This window comes from Macadamia integrifolia, unplaced genomic scaffold (assembly GCF_013358625.1).
Source record: "Macadamia integrifolia cultivar HAES 741 unplaced genomic scaffold, SCU_Mint_v3 scaffold402, whole genome shotgun sequence".
Classification (NCBI taxonomy): domain Eukaryota; kingdom Viridiplantae; phylum Streptophyta; class Magnoliopsida; order Proteales; family Proteaceae; genus Macadamia; species Macadamia integrifolia.
Window position 1 is genome coordinate 105,781 of NW_024870054.1, and position 23,235 is coordinate 129,015.

The 23,235-nt window shown below is 36.9% G+C and overlaps 3 protein-coding genes across 3 annotated transcripts; 1 reads left to right on the plus strand and 2 right to left on the minus strand.

Annotated features, from left to right (window-relative positions):
* The first annotated feature begins 3,904 nt into the window (after nt 1-3,904).
* On the plus strand, nt 3,905-4,852 carry LOC122068492. The gene is made up of 3 exons (XM_042632369.1): nt 3,905-4,414; nt 4,525-4,623; nt 4,835-4,852. Exons 1-3 carry the CDS (start codon nt 3,905-3,907, stop codon nt 4,850-4,852), a joined length of 627 nt encoding a protein of 208 aa, XP_042488303.1.
* Nucleotides 4,853-9,653: 4,801 nt separating this feature from the next.
* Nucleotides 9,654-11,004, minus strand: LOC122068493 (disease resistance protein RPP13-like). Its single transcript, XM_042632370.1, has 2 exons — nt 10,851-11,004; nt 9,654-10,789 (listed from the first exon to the last, which is right to left on the minus strand). Exons 1-2 carry the CDS (start codon nt 11,002-11,004, stop codon nt 9,654-9,656), a joined length of 1,290 nt encoding a protein of 429 aa, XP_042488304.1.
* Nucleotides 11,005-19,930: 8,926 nt separating this feature from the next.
* Nucleotides 19,931-22,498, minus strand: LOC122068491 (putative disease resistance RPP13-like protein 3). The gene is made up of 2 exons (XM_042632368.1): nt 21,866-22,498; nt 19,931-20,151 (listed from the first exon to the last, which is right to left on the minus strand). The coding sequence occupies exons 1-2, from the start codon at nt 22,257-22,259 to the stop codon at nt 20,141-20,143; spliced, it is 405 nt and encodes a 134-aa protein (XP_042488302.1). The 5' UTR covers nt 22,260-22,498; the 3' UTR covers nt 19,931-20,140.
* Nucleotides 22,499-23,235: the final 737 nt, after the last annotated feature.

Consider the following 23,235-nt stretch of genomic DNA (forward strand, 5'->3'; position numbering starts at 1 on the left):
CCGATAAATGACATTGGGAGAGATTAAATCTCTCAAAGAATTTATTAAATTGAAAAAGAATATATCATTACTCTTGAAGAATTTACTATTATCCTTGTTGAGGGAACTCACTTTTTCTTCCGTAGCTCCCCCGGCTCATCTGCTTCTTAACTCTGATACTAATTTGTTATGTGCATAGTTTTTCTTTTCTATCTATCTTGAACTAGAAGGTAAGAATCTCTCAAGAGAGATTATATGAATCGATTTTAGTTAATTGGGAGAGCGCTAACCTTTATCTCTTAAGAGATTAATTGAGTTTTAAATATGATAACTATCACTTACATAATATTCCATATAACCACTCGGAACCTATTATCCTCGCCATCCTATGCATAAATTATGTTTTTTCTTATCTTCTTTTTTTTTTTTCTAACAAGGTCATTCAAATAGAGTACATGGGTTACGTAATGTTTCAATACTCAATATTAAAAATCAATGAGTGAAATACCACAAACTTGTTATACATGTCGTTAATAGGGCCTTTTAGGCTAGGATATGTGCATAACTAAAGTATTCTCTAGAAATATTTTTGTAGACACAACAGACATGACAAATGGATAAAAAACAAATGTCCTCAGGAGAAAACCAAAAAGGAGGAGAGGCATGACAGACAAAGGCCCATGTTCTCTAAACATGATGGCCAACAACTTTGTCTAATCCCTATTCCCCACCTTCCCTAATGTCTGCATAACCAAAGGATTCTCTTATAATGGATAAGCATATGAACTTGGTCAAAAGCAGCAACGTCAGAAATAAACTCAACACTAAGGTGCCGTTTGATAACACTCTGGGAGAATGTTTATGGTGTTCTTCTATTCTGCGGGAATGCAAATAGAACAGAAATATGTTTGGCACGTCCAGTTCATTTTTTTATTCTCCCGGAATGAACCAATGAAAAAGAATGAGTAAAGAATACATTGCAAGAGTACCAAAAAGTTGCTTTTCTATTCTTTTAGAAACTTAAAAGAACAAAACTATTCAAAACCCTCACAATCCCTTTTCTCCATCTCACGATCAAAAATCCCCAAATCCTAAGGAAAACCTGCAATAGGTTTTCACTCTCTCGGTCGCGGCTTCCTGCAACTGTCGCCGCTTCCCTGCAATGGTCGCCGCTTCCCTGCAACGGTCGCAGCTTCCCTGCAACGATCTCTCCTCTCGGTCGCCGATGTCCTCTCTCTCCTTCACCGCTTCCCTGTCTCTCTCTCTCGGTCGCAGGTTGGTCGCAGGTCAGTCGCCGCTTCCCTGTATCTCTCTCTCGGTTGCAGGTCGGTCGCCGATCGCCGCTTCCTTGCCTCTCACGATCGTCGCTTCCCTGCAACTCACGATCAAAGTCGCCGCTTCCCTGCAGCAGGTATTGTCTCGCTCTCTCGCTCTCTCGCTCTCTCGCTCTCTCAGTCTCAAGTATCACACCCAACAAATTTGAAGTCGATGGATTTTGATTCTGATATCAACTTAAACACGAAGCCGATGGATTTTGATTTAGCCACTCAGGATCAAAAACCCCCAAATACTTAATGCAAGAGTCAGTTCTTTCTTTATTCTTTCATCGCATGTTTATCATTAATAGGTATAATTTGAGATCAGGCAAGGTTTCTAGTGCAAACCTTGTGAGCAGAATGAGTGATTAGCATGACATTATATTGTTGTTGATCAGTTGCAAAAGCTACAGCAATGGCCTGCAGAAAACAATTCATTTGATAATAAACTCTAACGAATTGATTTTTTTTTGGGGGGTGGGGTGGCGGGTCTGGAGTAAAGAAGAAGAAACACTGCCACGGATAGGAATTATGAAAAATTTATCACAAAATCTTGTTAGAAACTGGATAACTAACAGCAAGATTTAGTTTCTTCAGCCCAGAGACATTCGCATATACAGCACACATAAACTACAGGTGTTATAAATTCAAGGGAAGGCAGCTAAGCACTAGCTTGAAATTGGGACGGTCTGTCTGCCAGGTCCTTTAGTATTCAGAAGAAACAAATCAGGTAGGTAGGCTTGAAATTGAGCTCTAGTCCTATATTTTGAATGGTTCAATAGTAAGCTAATCCAACAACTAAAAGTGGCGGGTGGTGAACAGGAATTAAGAGCACTTAACACTTTTACATCATGGAATTTAACTAAGAAAATCCTACTAAATTTCAGTGGAGAAGAGGATGAGATATCCATCTCATAAAACCATCAGAATCCAACACCATACAGATTCTTGAGTGACAGTTGCAGATTCCCTTCTCCTCTGCCCTCGTCTGCCATGAATGACACGTCTAGCATTCACTACAATACTTCATCTTTCACAACGGAAAGTTTTCAGGCAGAAGAGATAGAATTGAATAGATTTACTTATGCTAGGCAATTTATTGAGTATTGCCATGCTAGGCAATTCACTACATTTAGAATTTCACCTGGAAATACCAATGAACAACTTGAGAATAAAGTGTTAAATACTCATTTTCTTTGAATTTCACCTGGAAACTCCTTTTCTTTGATGTGCATAGACTATTTCTTTTTTTAGGCTATAATGAGATGTGTTTCTAATTTTAGAGTAATGGCATCCACTTCGAGAGCTAATAACGAGGCAGCAAAATGGACTCAAAGCGAACAAGATTATCTCTTGAAATTAATGGTTGAACAAGTGAAAGTTGGTAATAAGAGTTCTAGCACTTTCAATAAAGGTGGGTGGAACAATATCAAGAAGGGGCTTGAGGAAAAAGCTAATCGGTCATTTACGATGGTTCAATTAAGGAATAAGATGAATAAAATGCGATTCGATTACAGCGCTTTCAAGAGACTACTGGATACTACAGGTTTTGGTTGGAATTCCGTGACGAGGACCTGTACAGTTGAAGATGAGAGTGTTTGGGATGTACACATCAAGGTATACTGTACTTTTATATGATTTTTTTAATATTCGGTGTAATTTTATCTAATAGCTAGTTTGTAAAATTTCCAAGCAAATCGTGATTGGTCAAAGTTTAGGAGGAATGGGCTACCACATTGGCCTGAACTATGTATACTTTTTGGGGATTCATATGCTAGTGGGATAGGAGGATTCGGGAATGAATCTGATTTCAGGTTTGAAGAGGAATCGAGAGGTGTTGATGATGAGGTGGATGCAGATGTAGATGTAACTCCAACTACTCCATTGGCTAATACCTTGCCAACAAGTTATTATGAAAGCCAAGATCCAGGAACTGATCATCCTAGAGTCAACAAAAGACTTGATAGGACACCTACAGGATATAGGAAGAAGAGTAGGACAACTGGTATTGAACGCGCCATACAGACCCTAGCCGAGTCAGTAGCAAACAAGAATACTTCAACCCCTAGCTCAACTCCAATGGGTCTCACTCCAAATACCACATATTTCAGCACTTCTACTTGTGTTCGATTATTGGAAACTATGAATGATATCCCAAGAGAGTTGCATATTAAGGCGTGCAAGAGGATATTGGTGGATCGGGAATGGAGAGAATTATTCATTACTCTCAAGGATGAAACGAAACAATTGGCTTTTGATGTGTTAGATTGATGGATGATAATCTAACCTTTTTTTTTAATATGGATGATTGTAATGAAATACATTTAAGACCTTTTGTAGTAGGATCGATATATTTTGTTAGGTACACTTGATGTAAAAGTGTAATATGGATATTTACACTTTATGCTACTTTTCTAAATATGCCAGTTAAATTTTACTATTATTGTAGCAATGATTCTGTTGGATGTCTTTTGTTTTAAATACTTATTACATCATCTGATAATTACGCATGTTGGATGATTATAGTTTTATAGATCTTTTGGAAAATTTGTATTAGGGGATAAACATTTGTATGATATTAACAAGTTTAAAATTTGTATGAATCAGTTATGGCAAATGTCGATAATACTCCAATAATCTCCTCTACTGACGACGATGTAGAAGAATTGATTCTCGCAACATTGTTGATAGTACAATATCATTATTCCAGCGATTTATATACTAGAGAACCACGCAGGGATAGTGCATTCACAGGGGCAACATGGGTACATGAGGTGTTGCATGGGCATGCAAACCGCTGTTACGAAGAATTTGGCATGGAACGACATGTGTTTTTAAATTTATGCCTACTAATGAGACATCGTGGTTGGTTACAAGACAGTCGCAAAATTAGGGTAGATGAGCAATTGGCAATGTTCATGTTCAGAATAACAGGTGTAGGTCCTACTAATAGAGCAGTTGAGGAGAGATTCCAACATTCAGGACAGACTGTCAACTATTACTTTGGCAAAGTATTGCAAGGGGTGCTTAAGCTTTCTAAGGAGTACATCAAAGCCCCATCGTTTGATGAGATTCCTATGGAAATAATTGCAAACAACAAATGGTGGCCATATTTTAAGGTAAATTGGCAATTTTCTTTCTAATAAGTTTACATCATTTTTTAACTTATGATCGTTTTTTGTTTCACATAATAGTGCTTTTGGTTGGTTTTTTGTTTTATTTTAATTAGGATTGCATTGGTGCCATAGATGGTACACATGTTACTGCTATAGTTCCTAAGGGAAAACAGATCCCATATCGAGGACGGAAGGGGATAACAACCCATAATGTGATGTGTGCCTGCTCGTTTGACATGAAATTCACTTTTGTATATGCGAGTTGGGAAGGCAGTGCAAATGATTGTCGTGTATTCAATAGAGCCCTAGAGGATCCTACTTTACGATTTCCTCATCCTCCCCAAGGTATATCAATTCCCAAATTATCATGTATGCAAATGATTATTGTGTATGCTTTTAATGTCTTGCTTTATCATATTGTAGGGAAGTATTACATTGTAGACTCATGATATGCAAGTAGGAATGGATACTTGACACCATTTAAAGGAGAGAGATATCATATACCAGATTATAATGGAGGAAGAAGGCAACCCAGAAGTACTAAGGAATTGTTTAACTATAGACATTCTTCTTTAAGGAATCATATTGAGCGTTGTTTTGGGATTTTAAAATCAAGATTCTCTATTTTAAAAAACATGCCTCAATTCTCACTTAGTTATCAAAGTTATATTGTGATAGCTTGTTGTGGACTTCATAACTATATTAAATCTGAACAAATAGCAGATGCACTTTTTCAACAATATGGGGAAGATGACTACTATGATCCTAATGAAGAGAGAGTCAGGGTAGTCAACGCTCACGGAGAACAAGAAGATGGTGATATTGCGAGTACTTCTACTACAATTCATCAGGGCAATCAACGTGTACAAGGAAGACAGATGAATGAGCTAAGGATACAAATTGCAAATCAGATGGCAGTAGATAAGGGTTACCCCCTGATTTGATTGTTTATGTAATAAAATTTCAAGACACCTATTTGCAGCTATGATTTTTATTTTGTAATTCCTATAAACTTGAATAGTAGACTTTTGTTTTTTTATTAAGATAAATGTGGAAACTCTTTATGCTTATATTTTATTATTTCCTTTAAGTAATAGTATTTTAAAAGATAATTTCATAAACAAATTATTTCCTTATTTAAGTTAAATTTGACCATAATAACATGTTTGTAATTATTGATTTCATTGTTCAAAAGTGAATTTTCATTATTGTACTCTCCAGGAATAGAAGTGTTTGTCAAACACTGTTTTTGTTCTTTCCTGTTCTAAAGCCATTTCTGAAATAGTTTTACCAAACGATGTTTCTGTTCCGCCAGAGTGTCTTCACAGCATGGAATCGAAAAAGAACACTCTCCAGGAATAGAAGTGTTATCAAACGGCCCCTAAATGTGTATCACCATTATATAGAACTTAAATTCGGACTTCAACTAATCTCAAATTCTCGGACTTAACATCCTTACAAGTCCATATTTATGCATTGAAAATAATAATAATGAGCCACCACCAATCATCGAACAAGTAGGGTTGTTGGTCTATGTGATCATAATTCAATCTGTCATTTATAGAGGTGACTGGTGAGCCCATCTTTGTCGAACAAGACTAGATTGATAAGGTCCACCATGTGATAGAGGTTGCACATCACCGACTTCTTTTTGTAAGGGAAAAAAAATCTTTCTGGCTGGTGCAAGGAACATCTAAAAACAAGGCACGTGAAAAGATATTACCTCATGTTGAGGGTGCTGAAGATGTTGGCGCATCCTCTCTTTGGTCTCACGCACTGATATTTCTTACGTCAATAGGATAGGGTTCTTTATGTCGTTCATTTTTATGCACAACCACCAGCCCATCATTATTCTGATCATAAATTGTATATGAGCTGAATAGCACTCTCAATGACTGACATGGTCGGATGGTCCCCACACCCATGGACAGTATGAGATGCGGTGAGGGTGGTTACTTGCAGGGTGGGGGATTTGGGCTCGACATAATTATATTTTGAATTGCCAACTGGCTCATCACGTGTGCAATTAATAAAAGTTGTTGGCCATTGAAAGGTGGTTTTTTTTTTTCTTGCTAATTTATCTTACAACATCCCCAACTGGGCACTACATGACCAATGGCCAACCTACTACTAAGGGGTGGGGGGTGGGGACACACACACCCACATGGAGCTAGAGTTGATCCTCAAACCTCCATGTGCCAGCTTCAACTAGCTAATGCTGCTACCAGTGTGCTAGGCAGTAGAACCACTCCGTTGAAAGGTGATGATCATCCATGAGATGTGATGAGGGTTAAGGAGCCCTAACCATTTTTCATAAGGCTATAATCATTCAAAATTTTAAAAGATTCCTTAAATTTCTATTTAGGCAGAGAACGTTTCTTCCTGGCACAGGTAGATGTCAACGGGTGCAACCAATTGGAAGTTGCTCTGGAGCATATTTACTGTAGGGCAGCATAAGCATGCACTCATTTTGTCTTGAACACACTAGAGGGTAGCACTCTTTCTTCCTTTTTATTTTACATTTTGCATTTACTTTATCAAACTTGAAGGAAGCGGTTTCGAATTTATATAACTTTTAAGGGATATTCGAACAGATTGTACCTTTAGTCCATTTTTTTTGTCATTGCATGAATGGAGAGTCTTTTAAGGTTTCTAAGGATTTGTCCACAAATTTCATGCAAGTTATGGAAATAAGAGCAACCCAGTGCACAAGACAACCGCTATCGTGGGGTTTGGGAGGGGTAAGTGTACACCCTTTAAATATTATCAAAGTAGCTCAATGTTTCCAAACCTAATCACCATACAGAGTAATAACTAGAACTGTACAAAACTAACCATTCATGCTAAGGATGGTTTAGCATAAGCTAACAATCAATTTTGCGAGTTGCCTAGGAATGCCTATTTTTACCCCCCAAAAAAAAAAAGCCTAGGTATGCCTATCCATAGGACCTTTGGTCACCTAGGCACTGCCTAGGCGACATCTAGGAACTTAGCAGATTAAATTTGCCCCTCCCAAACCCTGCAGTAGTGGGAGCCTTGTGCACTAGGTTGCTCTTTTTAACAGAATTTTTTGTAAGGGGTGTTGGATTACACCTTGCGAGCTACTTCTGTTAATTGATTTTCATTTATCTGTCAATTATTGAGGATATTAAAAGGTTAGAGACAAAGAAGTACTATATTGAGGTTTAATCGTTGTTTTACCAATTGTGTGCATCTGTTTTGGTGATAATCTACAGCTTGCAGGGTAAAAAGGAGGAAGCGCAAGAGTAGTTTGAGATATATCGAAGTCTTGTACCTGAAGATTTTCCCCAGAGTGGATTCCTTAATGATGTGGTACTGGCAGCCAAAACAGAATCTCAAGAGCAGAGAAATACTATTTGAGTGGTAAGTTTTGGATATCTACTAGTATGTATTTTCTATTTGCAGAGCAGGAATGCTGCAATGACTAGGCTTGCCTGAGCTTTGCTTGCTACAAGGACTGCAATGAGAAGATGATGAGCCATTTTGGGTCCAGTGAGGCAGGACAGGATTACATAGAGAATGGAACTTTATGTAGTGAAAGTCTGCTACTTCGTGGCTATAGATGGATTTGTTAGTGGTATTTAGGTTGACTTGTTGACTTGCACTAATAATCTGCTTTGCCTTGTCGCATTTTATATGCTATCAAGGTTGTTTAAGGAGGCACCAACTGATAGGAAGGATGATTGGCACCTCTGAGTTGGTGTTACAGGATATTGTAACTCAAATTTCACTGGATTGATTGTTCCTTCCTTCCGTTCGGTGCAGATTAAGGCATTGGTAAAATTAGAATGTGATTTGATACTTCACTTTTGGTTTAATTAGGATTTTGACTCAAATCAGTAGATATTAATATTATTTTTTAGGTAATTAAAGGCAATGTCGGAATTGAAATCTCATTTGATGCGAGCAATTGTGTTTTGCAATCAACCTTTGCTAAGATACCACACTGGCATCCTAAGTAAATTATAGGAGGTTACCAAATTTTGGTTCTTCACCTTCTTAGACTTGAATCCTCTGTGGTGATTAGTGAGTGGCAGAGAGGATCCAATAATTGAGAGGGCCCCGACATGCATCCTAACCGTTAGATCTTCACTATCACTCATTGGCTCCCCACAAAGGATTTTTGTGCACTTTTGCATTTCTTCAATGAAGTACTTAACAACCTTGAAAATGTTTTACAGGGGTCTGGGGTCAGTTTTTGGCACCCATAGTGCTGAAAGTCATTCCATGATATTGACAATGATAACTCATTAAACATAGCATGGCAGTTTGTAAATCTTTTGACATTTTCTTTTAATTTGAGAAAATTATATTCTAATGCAGAGAAAGACACATAAATTGTGATTAGGATTTTCTTCCAAATCGTGAATGGAAATAAAAATCATAGAATACTTTCTACTATTCCTCAACACACTCAAGTGGAATGAATAATTAGTGCCAAGATTTAAGAAGCCAGAGAATAACATGTTAAAATAGAATCCCACAATGCTTACTCATCCTATAGCATGTTATTTTCTAATCTATCCATCACATCCATATAAAATCTTTCATTTTTAATAGTGTTTACAAACATAAATTATTTTAATAGCTAGATTGCAGATGTTTCCTATTGAATGATTCCTCCAGGTTAGGTAACTCGTAAAGTTCCAAAGTTTCCAGTTTAGCAAAACCTCCTCCAGAACAAATCATTTCCTTTCCTTCAAATGCTTCCCATAAAAAGAGCATTTCAAGTTTGGTAGCTTCTCTAGTGTTGCCATTGGTTGGTCGTTTGTAGATTGCAGAGGTTTCCCATTGAATGTGGAATTCTTCCTACTTTGGTTCCCCTCAAGTTCAAGTACTTTAGAACGACAAGCCCTCCAATTTCCTTGGGTAAATTGTCAAGAGTTGTCAAATTCTCTAAATCTAATACTCTAAGCAGATTGAACCCTACATAAAGACTCTTCCACAGATTTTTTTGGAGGTCTTCACTGAAGCACAAGAAGGAATGAAGATGGTCAAGAGTGGAACTCGATATAGGGTGCATACCATTGTTGCTCGGATGGATCGCAAGCACACGGAATCAGCTTAGAGAACTGGCGGAACAGTTATTCCCATATACTTCATGAAGCTTATCTTTCTTGGCTTCTGAAACTGCTACGTCCAGCAATAGGTCATGGATACGACAGACTCCAACACCTCCATCTAGTCTCTCAATTGCTGCTTGGATCATGCTCTTATCGATCTACTCTTCTAGGTACTCTTCCGAAGTATCTTCCATAGTTTCCTCTCCTCTCTGTTTTATAAACCCCTCTGCAACCCATAATCGAATCAATTTTTCAGAAGAGAACTCATAGTCTTCTGGGTAGAGACCAAAATAGAGAAAACATGATTGCAAGTAATACGGTAAGTCCGTATAGCTCAAAGCTATTATGTCCATGCATTGCTGTGGGCCTTCATTAAGTTGCCAATTCACGCTTTCAAATACTTTGTTCCACATGCTAAGTGTTCGCTCCTTTGTCGATAAGAGAACTCCCAATACCACAATCGCAAGTGGTAATCCACCGCACCTAGCAACCAATTTCCTTCCAACATCTTCCAAATATTTGGAGTAGCTTATTTCCTCATTTCTTGCTTGGTATTGGAAGACCTTCTTTGAGAAGAGTTCAAAACTCTCCTCACCACTCGAAGGTGCTAGTAGATGTGGAGCAGTTAATGGATCAGCATGTTTGGCTACTTCCACAATACGAATGGTAAGTAACACTCGTTGCTTCCCCTCATCCCGATGTGGTAAAAATGCCAACTTTAATGTGTCCCAATCTTCTTTCCTCCATACATCATCGAATACAAGCAGGCATCTCTGTTCTTTCAAGTAACCAGAGAGCAAATTCTTCAAATCTTCCTCATTCTTCTTTTCTAACTCCTCCTTCTTGAGCATCATTAGTTGTGCTATGGCCTTGGAGAGAAGATCTTTTAATATGTGTTCTTGAGAGACATAAATCCATGCATAAGAATCGAAAGTTTTCTTGGCATCAATCTCATCATAAACACTTTTTGCCAGGGTGGTCTTACCTAAACCACCTATACCCACTATGGAAACAAGAAGAAGCTGTTGTGACTCTTCTTCTATTAGAAGCGTCGCTAGTTCCTCAATATCTTCCTCAAAGCCAACAACGTCAACTTCTTCTTCCACTGTATCTCTCCTTCTCTTTCGTGCTAAGCCATTATCCAAACGAGCTGAAGTTTCTCCAGTTTCAAAACTTTCAATCCCGTACTTGGATTTGTTGGCCGAAATCTCTCCAATCCTTCTTTTGATGTCCTCCAGTTGATTTCCAAACTGTGTAGAGTAATCCTCAGCCCGATATTTCTTTGCCGTCGTCGCTGGACTTCAAGTATGAACAAATCAATAGTATCCATAAGTTCACCCTATTGTTTCTATTGCGCTTTTCATCAGTATCTCTTAGAAATAAGTTAATCCACTCAAGTTCTTCATGAAGAGACACAATTTGCGTTTTCATTCCACTAAGAAAATCAGCTTCCTCTGATAACAGAGAGCCTAATTTTCCTATAACAAACGCAATGGAGTGCTCAATCATTTTTTATAGAAAATAGTGAAGAACACTAAACACCGGTGCAAATGGCACTAAACAACTTGTCAACAAAAAAAAAAACAATTGAAAGAAAGGAAAACCTGGCATCCAAGCTTTCAAACAAGGGAACGGAATCGGATCGATCAGTGGCGATTTCGATTTGAATCAGCCAAACGGAACAGAATCAGAAGGGATCCAGACCCACTAGGGAAGGAAAAATAAAAAATCACAAGTCCCTCAATTGCTACTTGATTTAAAACAATCATTAAATTATTCAACAGCGATGTCTGGACAAATAATTTAAAATAAAATTATTGGATAAATTTCTCAAAAAAAAAATAAAGACCAAGCATCAAACCATTCACATTCCAATGAGAGTTGAACTCATGAGTGCTTACTCGTGAGGCAATGGTGCTTGCCAACTGAACTAAAGGAGCTGAAATTCTATGTGCGAGTAGAACCCAAACATCTCCTTATATGTAAAATTTCAGTGCAATCAGAGTAAGCACAAACACATACCCCTCCCCCCTCCCCTCCCAAAAAAAAAAAAATTTTGATTCTCATTGGACAGATTGGTAATTTCAGCCATATTACCATACCTATAATATCTTTATTTCAACTATGAACACCTGAGTTGCAACAAAACAATGCTCAAATAACTATAAAAAATTTTCTGTATTTGAAGTTTGAAGTGTGATAATTGTTGGATATTGATTTGTTATTGCAGTAGCATAACTATAAGATTATTGATTCATTCATTTACCCATCTGCGGGTTGCTCAGACGATTAGGGCAACTTAGGGATTGTGTGGATAGGTGTACCGTTTCAGGTTCGATTCCAGGATTAGTCGAAGTGAATGTAAGCTGGCTTGGGCACCTTGGTTAAAAAAAAAAAAAATCTTGAGATTCATTCCCAATTTTGGATGGAGTGGTCAACTTAATTTTATATATTAAAAAAAAAAAAAAAAAAAAACTGTATCGGCTGAAAGCCACTTATTCCATGCTGATCATCCTACAAAAGAAAAATAATTCTACTTCAAGCTCCACTTGGTTACAACAGAAGAGAAGGAAGGGAAGTGAAATGAATGAGAATAATTGCATTTCTTTAGGATTAAACACAAAAAATGACTTTGAAGATATGGTTGGACCATTAATGGGGCAGGCCATCTTTGAATGCCTACTGTCCCCAGCCCTCAGCAGTGACCTGGAGGCCCATGTGTCGGCTTTACTCCATTAAGATGGTTCGATCCAAAACCTACCAAGGATAGTTAAGCCCAGTTCATTGGGCCATGGATTTTCTGGGTCCAATGGGGAATTTCTATAATGCTATCTTGATGAGGCCCTCCAACAACTGGGTTAAATGGGCTTCTTTGATTTGGTTTAAGTTTGCTTTCGTGACGTTCAGTTTCATAGCTTGGTATGGCAACCGAGGGGTGCCTTCCCATTGAGTTAAGAAAGGCTAAACGAAATTGGGATCGTCCATCAGGATTCTTATCTATTTTTTCAAGCTCCAGTGTAAAATTCTGAATCTTTGATCACTTGTTCTTCTTCTGCTGTTAGAACAGCCAAGTTTGAACATTCCTTACTGTGATTGTTGGGCTTACTTAACATTGAATGACTTAAACTTACTACGTATAAGTTAATCGGTTTAATAGCTTATTTAAACGGTTTACCAAGGTTTAAACTTTAAAACCAAAACCAAATCAAGGTTTCAATTTTAAAACAAAACCAAACCATTTAATAAATGGTTTCACGATTTTGATATAAATGATTCGGTTCGATTTTGATAAATGGTTTCAATTTCAAATTCACATCCTTAGGTTGAGGTGACTGGCTTAGCAAGTTTTAGTGTCTGCTAGGTGGTGAAATGTGGTAATTGGAGAAAAAGACATTGCCGATCTAGTGGCTCCTATGCCCAGACATAGGAGTGCACGGAATTACTGCCCTAACTGTGTGAAATAAAAAATTCTGTGCATGTTAATGCCCTGCACATGCCTTCATGGCCCCCCTCTAGTGTAGAGGTCATGCAACCAGACAGTGATCTCTCTTGCCTTTTATTTAAATTAGAAAATGCAATATTATACGAATTAAACTCAAGAATCAGTATGGGATTAATCAATCTAGATTGGACTTGTCCAGTTTTTGTACATTAAAATATTTTGAGGCCGATTCAGATAGATTCAGGTCCTCTCCAACGTAGGGGTGTGTCCAATGCACATTTGACGACTAACACCTGAGTGTGTGACCTAAGGGATTTGAATGCTCTACAACACCCTAGTGCAACAGAGGTACAAGCGAGGAGAGAGACAAACACAAAATAGGAGAGAGAAAAGTAAAACATGTGAAAGAAAATAGGGGAGATAGAGTGACACAAAACCCGGTTACTCTATTGTACCAAATTCTTCTTTTATAGCAATGGAGGGCAACCCACGGCCTCAGCATTACCTCAAATCAGGACTTTCATGTTTCAAAACCCTTTTTTTTTTTTTTTATTTAGCATGAAATATGTTTGAAAGTTCATTCAAAGTATTTAAATGAGGATGGTTCACCCACCATCCTTATAAGATTTTAGTATCTATCCAAAATATCCTTCCAATACTTGGCACGCATCTCAAGCCCCATGGTGAATGTGAATCCATTCACTGTGGGCATAGGAAAACTCAGTCTTAAATTAGAAACCATTTAACCAAAATTATTTAGACAATGAATTCCACATAGTCGAAAATGATATCATTCATAAAAAAATTATCAAATTAAAATATTTTCAAACCATTTTTAAGCTCTAAAAATTAATTATTAAATCATAAAACTTAGAACCAATTTCAAGGCTCTTTCAGATCCTCTTGCGATATCCGAACTTTAATTGTTCAAGGAAACATAGATAAATGTGGTTTAACCTTACGACATGTCTCTTCACTTCTTCAATTTATTTATTTATTCATTATTTTGTGTGTGTGTGTGTGTTAGCCTGTCAAAGTCGTGCATATTATTTCAACAAAACAATTCTCATTTCCTTGGCATAACTTTTGGGGTTTCTCAAATGGGGAGAATTTCCTCTAACCCGTTTCATTAAAAAAAAAAACATACACACACACAATCAAAAGCTGATTGATACATAGTCTTTTTCCATTTCTGCCCTCAAAAGTAGGGCAAACACCAGAATTGTTTCTTTGGAACATTACCTTTCTCAGCGTAATAGACTCAATTACATGGATCAATATTAATCCTCCATGCATAAGATATAACATGAGATGGAAATAGCAATAAGATCCCACATTAACTGTTAGCAGCAAGAATGGAGAGAATGCTTCAATGATTTGACTAAGCCCTTTATTTATAATATACAAAATAGAGTCATAATAAGAGTACAAGTCGAAAACATAATCCAGCTACAAGTATACCCCACATTCAGCCACCCACTTTAAATAGAGTTGGTGGAGGGAAAAAAGTCCCAATGCACCCTACGGCACACTTAACCCCTATTCGAAATTAACATTAATACCACCTAATCTATCATCCATGTATGATATAAGAAAATAACAATTTACATTTGCATGTCATAATGGAAAGTAAATGACCAAACAGATTCTGAGGCAAAAGCATTAACAGAAAATATGGAACGAAGCATGAAGCATGATCAATACTATGGCGGCATGGCCACATATGATGAAATGATATGATGCAATGTTAGAAGAGAAGTGCATATAATAAGATTCGAAAAACAAAATAAGAAACAAAAACTCAATTATTTTGCAGCACTAGCTAGTAGTCCAGCAGTTCTCGATTTCTCAATCATGGACTCACGATCTCACTCCTTCATTTTTTTGGGTATTTCAAAACGGCAATGGAGGCTTTCTTTTATGAGTTTGGATCTGTTGTTCATACAATTAGTTGGTCGTATATGTAAACTGTAAGTATTTAACACATGTTTCACTTTTTATTATTACAAGGGTAAAAAGGGGTATATTAAAAAACAAAAGAGACATGTGTGGGATGCTCATATGTATGATAAGATGATCGTATGAACAGAAAATCCAAATTCTTCTTTTATAGCAATGGAGGGCAACCCACGACCTCAGCATTACCTCAAACCATGACTTCCATGTTTCAAAATACCTTTTTTTTTTTTTTTTTAGCAGCTGAGTTCATGATTCAAAATATGTTTGAGCATTCATTCAAAGTATTTTGATGGTTCACCCACCATCCCTTATAGGATTTTAGTATCTACCTAAAATGACTTTTCAATACTCGGCATGCATCTCAAGCCCCGTAGTGAATGAGAACACATTTCAAGCCCCACGGTGAATGGAAATCCATTCACTATGGGCATAGGAAAACTCGGTCCTAAATTAAAAAACTATTTAACCAAAATTATTTAGACAGTGAATTCAATATGGTCAAAAATGGTATCATTCAAAAAATAATTATCAAATTAAACTAAAAATTAATTATTAAATCATAAAATTTAGAACCAATTTCAATACTACTTAACTAATTTTGACCCAATCCACCATGTAATGGTATTTTGGTCACTCCATCAGTTATTTTCTTGTATTCTTTGTAATGGCTCCAGACATCAGCCTGGTTTGGAGGGAGCCGTCAAAACTATTAAAATAAGTCTCACACCGTTTTAGGAAGTTTGCTCATAATCGCCGAGCTCATTTTTGAAATAACAAAATGAGGTATCTACAAGCAATGATCAAACCGCGAACTAAAATCCTGAGCTCTCCTCTCATGACCATTGTTTTAGGTAATGACACCAATGAAATGGATCCTAGGACACTAATAATGGACTGCTATAAGGTTAAACCTTGAAAATAAGTCATTGCATAAATGCTATGAACTGAACCAAAAAACTCAATAAAACTTTGATTAAAAGGAGGGTTAATAAAAAAAAAACTCACCGGAGAAAAAGAATGAATTGAAGCTGCAGTGAAGAGAAAAATACGTTTATAGCACTAGTAGTCCAGCAGTGCTCGATTTCACAGTCATTGACTCTCTCTCCCTCTTTTCTTGTGTATCTCAAAACGGGTATGGGGGGCTTACTTTTATAGCAGTGACGAGCAGCCAACTAGCACCCAAAAAAAAAAAACACCCCACGACCCCAGCACTACCTAGAACCAGGACTTTCAATATTTAAAATACGTTTGAAAATTTCCATAAAAAGTATTTTAAAATGGAATACCGAATACCATATAAATTAGATACCATTTATCGACAATAGAATCATTAACAAAATAATTGCCAAAATTTAAATATTGTCAAACTATTTTTTAAGTTCTGAAAATTAATCAGTAAATCATATAACTTGAACCAATTTCAAGGCTAGATATCTAACTAAGTATCGTTTTACGACATATGCTCGTATTGTCGCCAAGTCAATTTATAGGGTGATAAAATGAGGTGTCTAGCATTTACAAATGGTCATGATCAATACTGGAACTAAAATCCTAAACTCTCCTATCATGACCATTGTTTTAGATATAAATATTAAGTGTCTATACCAGTCATCATTGATACCGATACGGTAACGATATGGATCAGCTCAGCTCTAAAGAAAACCATTGTTTGATAGATATTCTTGATCCATATTGATATCGCATTGATATTGAAAATTATTACCCTAATGGCATGTAAAACTAATCCATTTAAAGGTTCTCAACTAATGACTTAGAAGAAAATTTTAAAAAAAATTTAAATAAATAAAAAGGGAGAAAGAACGCTATCCGCTAATGTTCCTTATGTCCAAATTCATGGAAAAATGGGGCATGGGTGTCTTTCACAACTTGATTCCACTTCTTCCTGCGTTTAAGCATACGGAACACTAGCGGATAACGTTCTTTCCCTTTAAAAAAAAAAAAGAAGGTTGATAACATGGGCTTAACTCCATTATTTAACACGAAAAGTTTATTTATTTATTTATTTTGGATAAAGAATATGAAAGGTTTATTTTTGTTATAAAATTAATTTTATAACATTTAATGCAATTGAATTGACTAGATAAATCCAACATGGAGCGAATAAAAGATGTTGTCTAATGTCCAAGTCCAGCATATCATCGTTGTACGAGGGTGCACAACTAATGCCCCATCAGTCACATTCGCTATTCTACAAAAAAATAAAATAAAATAAATTCGCTGTCCATTTTTTATCACTAACCAAAATAAAGTGTCATGGGGACGACTATCGATCCTTTCTATGGTCTACTTAGTCCCCACCCCCCTTGCATATTGTTGCATCAAGCCTCGCCTGCTAAATTGGTAGGAATGTAAATAGAATAAAACCAGAGAAATGCATCGATCAGTATCTAAATTCACATCCAATTAACATATCATTATCTAAATTCAGTGAGATATGGGAAAAATATTTTATTATATTTATTTATGTATTTAAATTTAATTGGTCAATGATTAAAATATCTACATTCACATTTGAATATGATAACATATAATTAGTTTATAAGGAGAGGGTCTATGAGCAAATGGCATAGAAGAGTAGACCAATGAAATATGATGGAATGGTTCCTCACATAGATGCGAGATCATTTAATGTAAAAAAAAAAGATGGAGAGAGAGGGTACAAGCGTACGTTGCGTTGACAGCTCAGAGATTTTTTTTATACTTTATTTTTTTAAGTATCTATTACTATATAAAAAAATACATATAATTGTTGTATTTTATCTTGTGTAAATTTATAAGTAAAAACTAGATGCATATTTACAATGCCCCACAACTCCGGTCACTAGTGTGAAGAGGAAGAAAACAGGGAAGGAAGCTAAACTCCTTTAGACAGGCGCAATCTGCACTCTCAATTTTAAGTGGACCTCTACAATGACTAGTGAGAAAGTGCCCTTTAGAATAAGATTGTTTGATTCTTTCTTTGTTAACTTCTTTGTAGCTTCTGTATATCGCCTTGCTCTGAATTCGAAGACTTCAACTCATCTGAAATCCGGAGTGATTCGAAAGAGACGCATAACGTGGTGGTGGACTTTAGCACTTTTTCCTAGCCTTGAACGTTGTACTTATATTTTTTTATGTTTATAAATCCCTCTCTTTAGTAACTTTTTGTCTCAAACAGTCTAACGATATCATGCTTTTGTTTAAACATATTGTTACGCCAAATTTATGATAACTGATGAGATGTAAATGTTAAAAAGACTTCTACTATCAGAATTCCTCTATGGTTAAAATTATGACATGTAAACTCTGCTCCAAAAATTAAGTTTACTATTTGGAAGATTATGCATGACAGAATGCCTCTTTCGTCTCTTCTTGTAAGTAGCGCTATGCCCTTTCTGTTCCCAAATGGATGTTCAGCAGAGCAGTTTTTATGGGCAAGGAATACTATATTAGCAATCCTTTCATGGTTAGGCGAGTCAATACCCTCCATGTGTTTGATGGCTCTGCATTGGGTTGTCCATGTCCCGCTGGTGCAGGTGGCGTTTTTCGGAGTGCTGATGGAGATTTTATGTTGGGCTTCGGAGTTTTTTGGCTGCATTTTCTATTTGGTTGCTAAAATCTCTCTTCACCGTTCTCTTTTACAAATGATTTCTTAATGTGCTTGTTGAAGGAGATATTTTGCTCATAATCAACATTCTATCCAAGCAATCAAGAACCTTTTCCCCCTAGTTATAATGATCATAATTTTTTTTAATAAAAACTATAATAATGAGCCAACAGGTGAGCATAGTTGTAACCTGTAAGTATTGGTATCAGATCAATTGTATCAATCAGGTAAAAAAAAAAAAAAAGGTAATGCAAACAAAAGTGATCTATCTGCATCAATCCGAACTGGCATCCGATACCAATACCACTATGAGGGATCAGTACGTACAAATCTATAAGATCTGTTCAATCCTTTCAAGATCCACGGGGATAGGATTCCTCTCCATAGAGCCAAGGGACTAGAGAGATGGGATGGTGGTGGTGGTGGTTACTTGTAGTGGTGGGGATCTGGGCAAGACATAATTATCTTCCGAATTGTCAACTGGGGCTCTTCGATCATGAGGTGATTTCTTTTGTGCTAATCCATCTTACAGCATCCCCAACTGGGCACTGCATGCCAATGGTCAACCTACTCCTAAAGAGGGGAGGGGGGATCATGCACACCCACATGTGGTTGGAGTCGATCCTTAGACCTCCATGTGCCAGCTTCAACTAGTCAATGTTGCTACATGTGCGCTAGGCACTAGAACCACTCCGTTGAAAGGTGATAATCGTCCATGAGATGTGATAAGGATTACAAACCATCTTTTGTAAGGATATTAAAATTCAAATTTTTAAAAGATTCCTTAAATTTCTATTTAAGCAAGAAAATGTTTTTTCCTAACGTATGTACACATCATCAAGAGCGACCAATGGGAAGGTGCGTGCGAGCATCTTTAGTGTAGGGCAACACAAGCATGCACTGCAGCCATTGAATTTTCACTATCGTTCACTGCCACCCCACAGAGGATTTTTTTGCGCTTTTACATATCTTCATTGAAGTAGTCGACAAAACTGAAAATGTTTTTCTGGGGTCTGGGATCAGTTTTTGGCAGCCATACATTCCATGATATTTTTAATGAGTAATCCATGATATTGACAAAGATTACTCATTAAGCATAGCCAATGGCAGTTTGTAAATCTTTCGACATTTTCTTTTAATTTGAGAAAAATGTATTCTAATGCAGAGAAAGACACATAAATTGTGATGAAATTTTCTTTCAAATAGTGAATGGAAATAAAAATCATTGAATACTTTATATTAATCCTCAACAGACTCAAACTCAAGTGGAGTGAATAATCAGTGCCAAGATTTTTTTATTTATTTTTCATGAATATGAAAAATGTCATAACCTTGAGAAGCCGAGAATAACATGCTCAAATAGAATCCCACAATGCTTACTCATCTTATATCATGTTATTTTCTAATCCATCCATCACACCCATGCATATAAAATCTTTCATGTTTAATAATGTTTACAAACATAATTTATTTTAATAACTAGATTGCATAAATCAAATCAAATTAAGAGATATAAAAATCCCAATGGCCATTGCCACCTTCAACCATTTTGCTAACTCCTGAGACTCTGACCATAAGCTTCCCATCTGCATTGCTCTGTCAAGCCCTTGTTGTAGTCCTTATTTGATCTCTGCCTCCTATGGACACTCTGTATAGTCATAATCCAGGAAAAAAAAAAAAGGACAAAACTGTTAGCTGATCAAAATTAATGTTGCCCAACTCAGTGATTTGAGTCATTTTGACCATCACCAAAATTTATTGCTTTGATACTCCTAACTCTCAAGAGGGCAGGCGTATGAGTATGACCAAACTAAGAAGTGAAAATAGGGAGTATGATCCGACTGCCCGATAAGTGGGAAGGGTGCGGGGCGACCCCGAGTATGGATGGGGTTATTGTACTGTCTTGATTCTATACAAAATATCCCCCACAAGGTTTTTCTTATTCTGAATTTCATGTGTGGATCAAGATAGTACAACAACTTCATTCGCTCTCGGCGGTCTTTCCCTAGTTGAATTTGTTTTTTGTTTTTTAAAATTGAAAAATCATCTTGTGATGTGTACGTACGAGGGCTCCTTAAATAAAAAAAAATCTTAACAAGAGTACTCTTAATAAAAGGAAATAGAAAAGGAATACTAGGGAAGGGGAAGAGGGAAAACACTTATTGGTGTTACTGTTGACGAATAACTTACTTGTAATTTACGTGTAGGAATAATGGGACTTGCTACTCTTTCATCTAAGAAATATTGACAGAGGGTATGTGCTTTATCTTTTCCCAATCCTCTCCGTGTCTTTTTGTACCCTCGCTTCAAATTCCCTCAGCATGTAGCGTATGTTGAGCTCTTGGAGGGTAGTGACGTGTTGCAGCCCATCTGGAAGCATCTTTAATTTGTCGCACCCATAAATAGTTAAAACTTTGAGGAAGGGGAATGCTCCTTACTCCACCTTCAAATCCTCCAAGTTACGTAACAGAGTAAGATTCAACTTTTGGAGTTTAGCAAAACCTCCTCCAGAACAAATCATTTCCTTTCTTTCAAATGCGAACCAACCTAATTCGAGAATCTTCAAGTTTGGTAGCTTCTCTAGTGTTGCCATTGGTTGATTGTCTTGCTTTAGAATTGATCTATACAATCCCAACTCTATGAGGTACGGTGGAAAATCCTCGAGGGCAGGTATCTTCTCTAGCCTTCCATGCAACACCAATTTGTCGAGGTGCACATGGTGTGAAAATGAAACAAAAGGCAAATAATCTCCGATTTCATATTTTCCCCAAAAGTGCAACACTTTAAGTTTTTTCAATTTGTCAATAGAGTCGGTTAATGCCCTCGTATACAAACTCAACTTTCCCTCTATCTGGAGTTCTCTCAGATTTGTCAACTTGTTAAGACCACCTTCTATCCAACTGCCTGCAGGTAGATGTAGCGTCTGGAGGTCCCTCAGATTATCGACTCTGGGTGGACGACGACAACAACTTCGACCAATCTTAGTGACAACCTTTTCTACGCATTCAACTAAAATTGAAGGAGACTGAATGTCGTAAATAGAAAGATGTCTTAGTTGTTGCATTCTCCATATTTCCTTGGGTATGTGTCTGATGTATGTGTCGGATAGATCTAAAGTTTGTAGATTGCAGAGGTTTCCCATTGAGTGTGGAATTCTTCGTAGTTTGGTTCTACACAAGTTCAAACGAGGCCTCCAATTTCCTTGGGTAAATCCTTAAGAGTTGTCACATACTGTAAATCTAATACTCTAAGCAGATTGAACCCCACATAAAGACCCTTCCACTCATTTTTTTCGAGGATTTTACTGAAGCACAACAAGGAATGAAGATGGTGAAGAGTGGAACTCGATATAGGGTGCATACCATTGTTGTTTGGATGGATCGCAAGCCGACGAAATCTGCTTAGAGAACTAGCGGAACAGTTACTAGTCCCATATATTTCAAGAAGCTTATCTTTCTTGGCTTCTGAAACTGCCAAGTCCCGCAAGAGATCATGGATTCGACATTTTTCAACACCTCCATCTGGTCTCCTACTTGCTGCTTGGATCATGCTCCTATCAATCAACTCTTCTAGGTACTCCTCAGCAGTATCTTCCATAGTTTCCTCTCCTCTCTGTAGTATAAACCCTTCCGCAACCCATAATCGAATCAATTTTTCAGAAGAGATCTCATAGTCTTCTGGGTAAAGACCAAAATAGAGAAAAGAAGATTGCAAGTAATACGGTAAGTCTGTATAACTCAGAGCTAATATGTCCATGCATTGCTGTGGGCCTTCATTAAGTTGCCAATTCACGCTTTCAACTACTTTGTTCCACACGCCAAGTGTTCGCTCCTTTGTCGATAAGAGACCTCCTAATACCACAATCGCAAGTGGTAATCCACCGCACCTAGCAACCAATTTCCTTCCAACATCTTCCAAATCTTTGGAGTAGCTTCTTTCCTCGATTCTTGCTTGGTATTGAAAGACCTTCTTTGAGAAGAGTTCAAAACTCTCCTTATCACCGCAGCCATCGGATCTTCACTATCATTCATTGCCTCCCCGCAGAGGATTTTTGTGCACTTTTACATATCTTCAATGAAGTAGTTGACAAAACTGAAAATGTTTTTCTAGGGTTTGGGATCAGTTTTTGGCAGCCATACATTCCATGATATTGTTAATGAGTAATCCATGATATTGACAATGATTACTCATTAAGCATAGCCAATGGCAGTTTGTAAATCTTTTGACATTTTCTTTTAATTTGGGAAAAATGTATTCTAATGGAGAGAAAGACACATAAATTGTGATTGAATTTTCTTCCAAATAGTGAATGGAAATAAAAATCATAGAATACTTTCTATTAATCCTCAACACACTCAAACTCAAGTGGAGTGAATAATCAATGCCAAGATTTATTTATTTATTTATCATGAAAATGAAAAATGCCATAACCTTTAGAAGCAGAGGATAACATGTTCAAATAGAATCCCACAATGCTTATAGCATGTTATTTTCTAATCTATCCATCACACCCATGCATAAAAAATCTTTCATGTTTAATAATGTTTACAAAGATACTTTATTTTAATAACTAGATAGCATAAATCAAATCAAATTAAGAGATATAAAAATCCCAATAGCCAAGCCACCTTTAACCATTTTGCTAACTCCTAAGACTCTGACCCTATGCTTCCCATCTGCATTGCTCTGCCAGGCCCTTGTTGTAGTCCTTATTTGATCTCTGCCTCCTGTG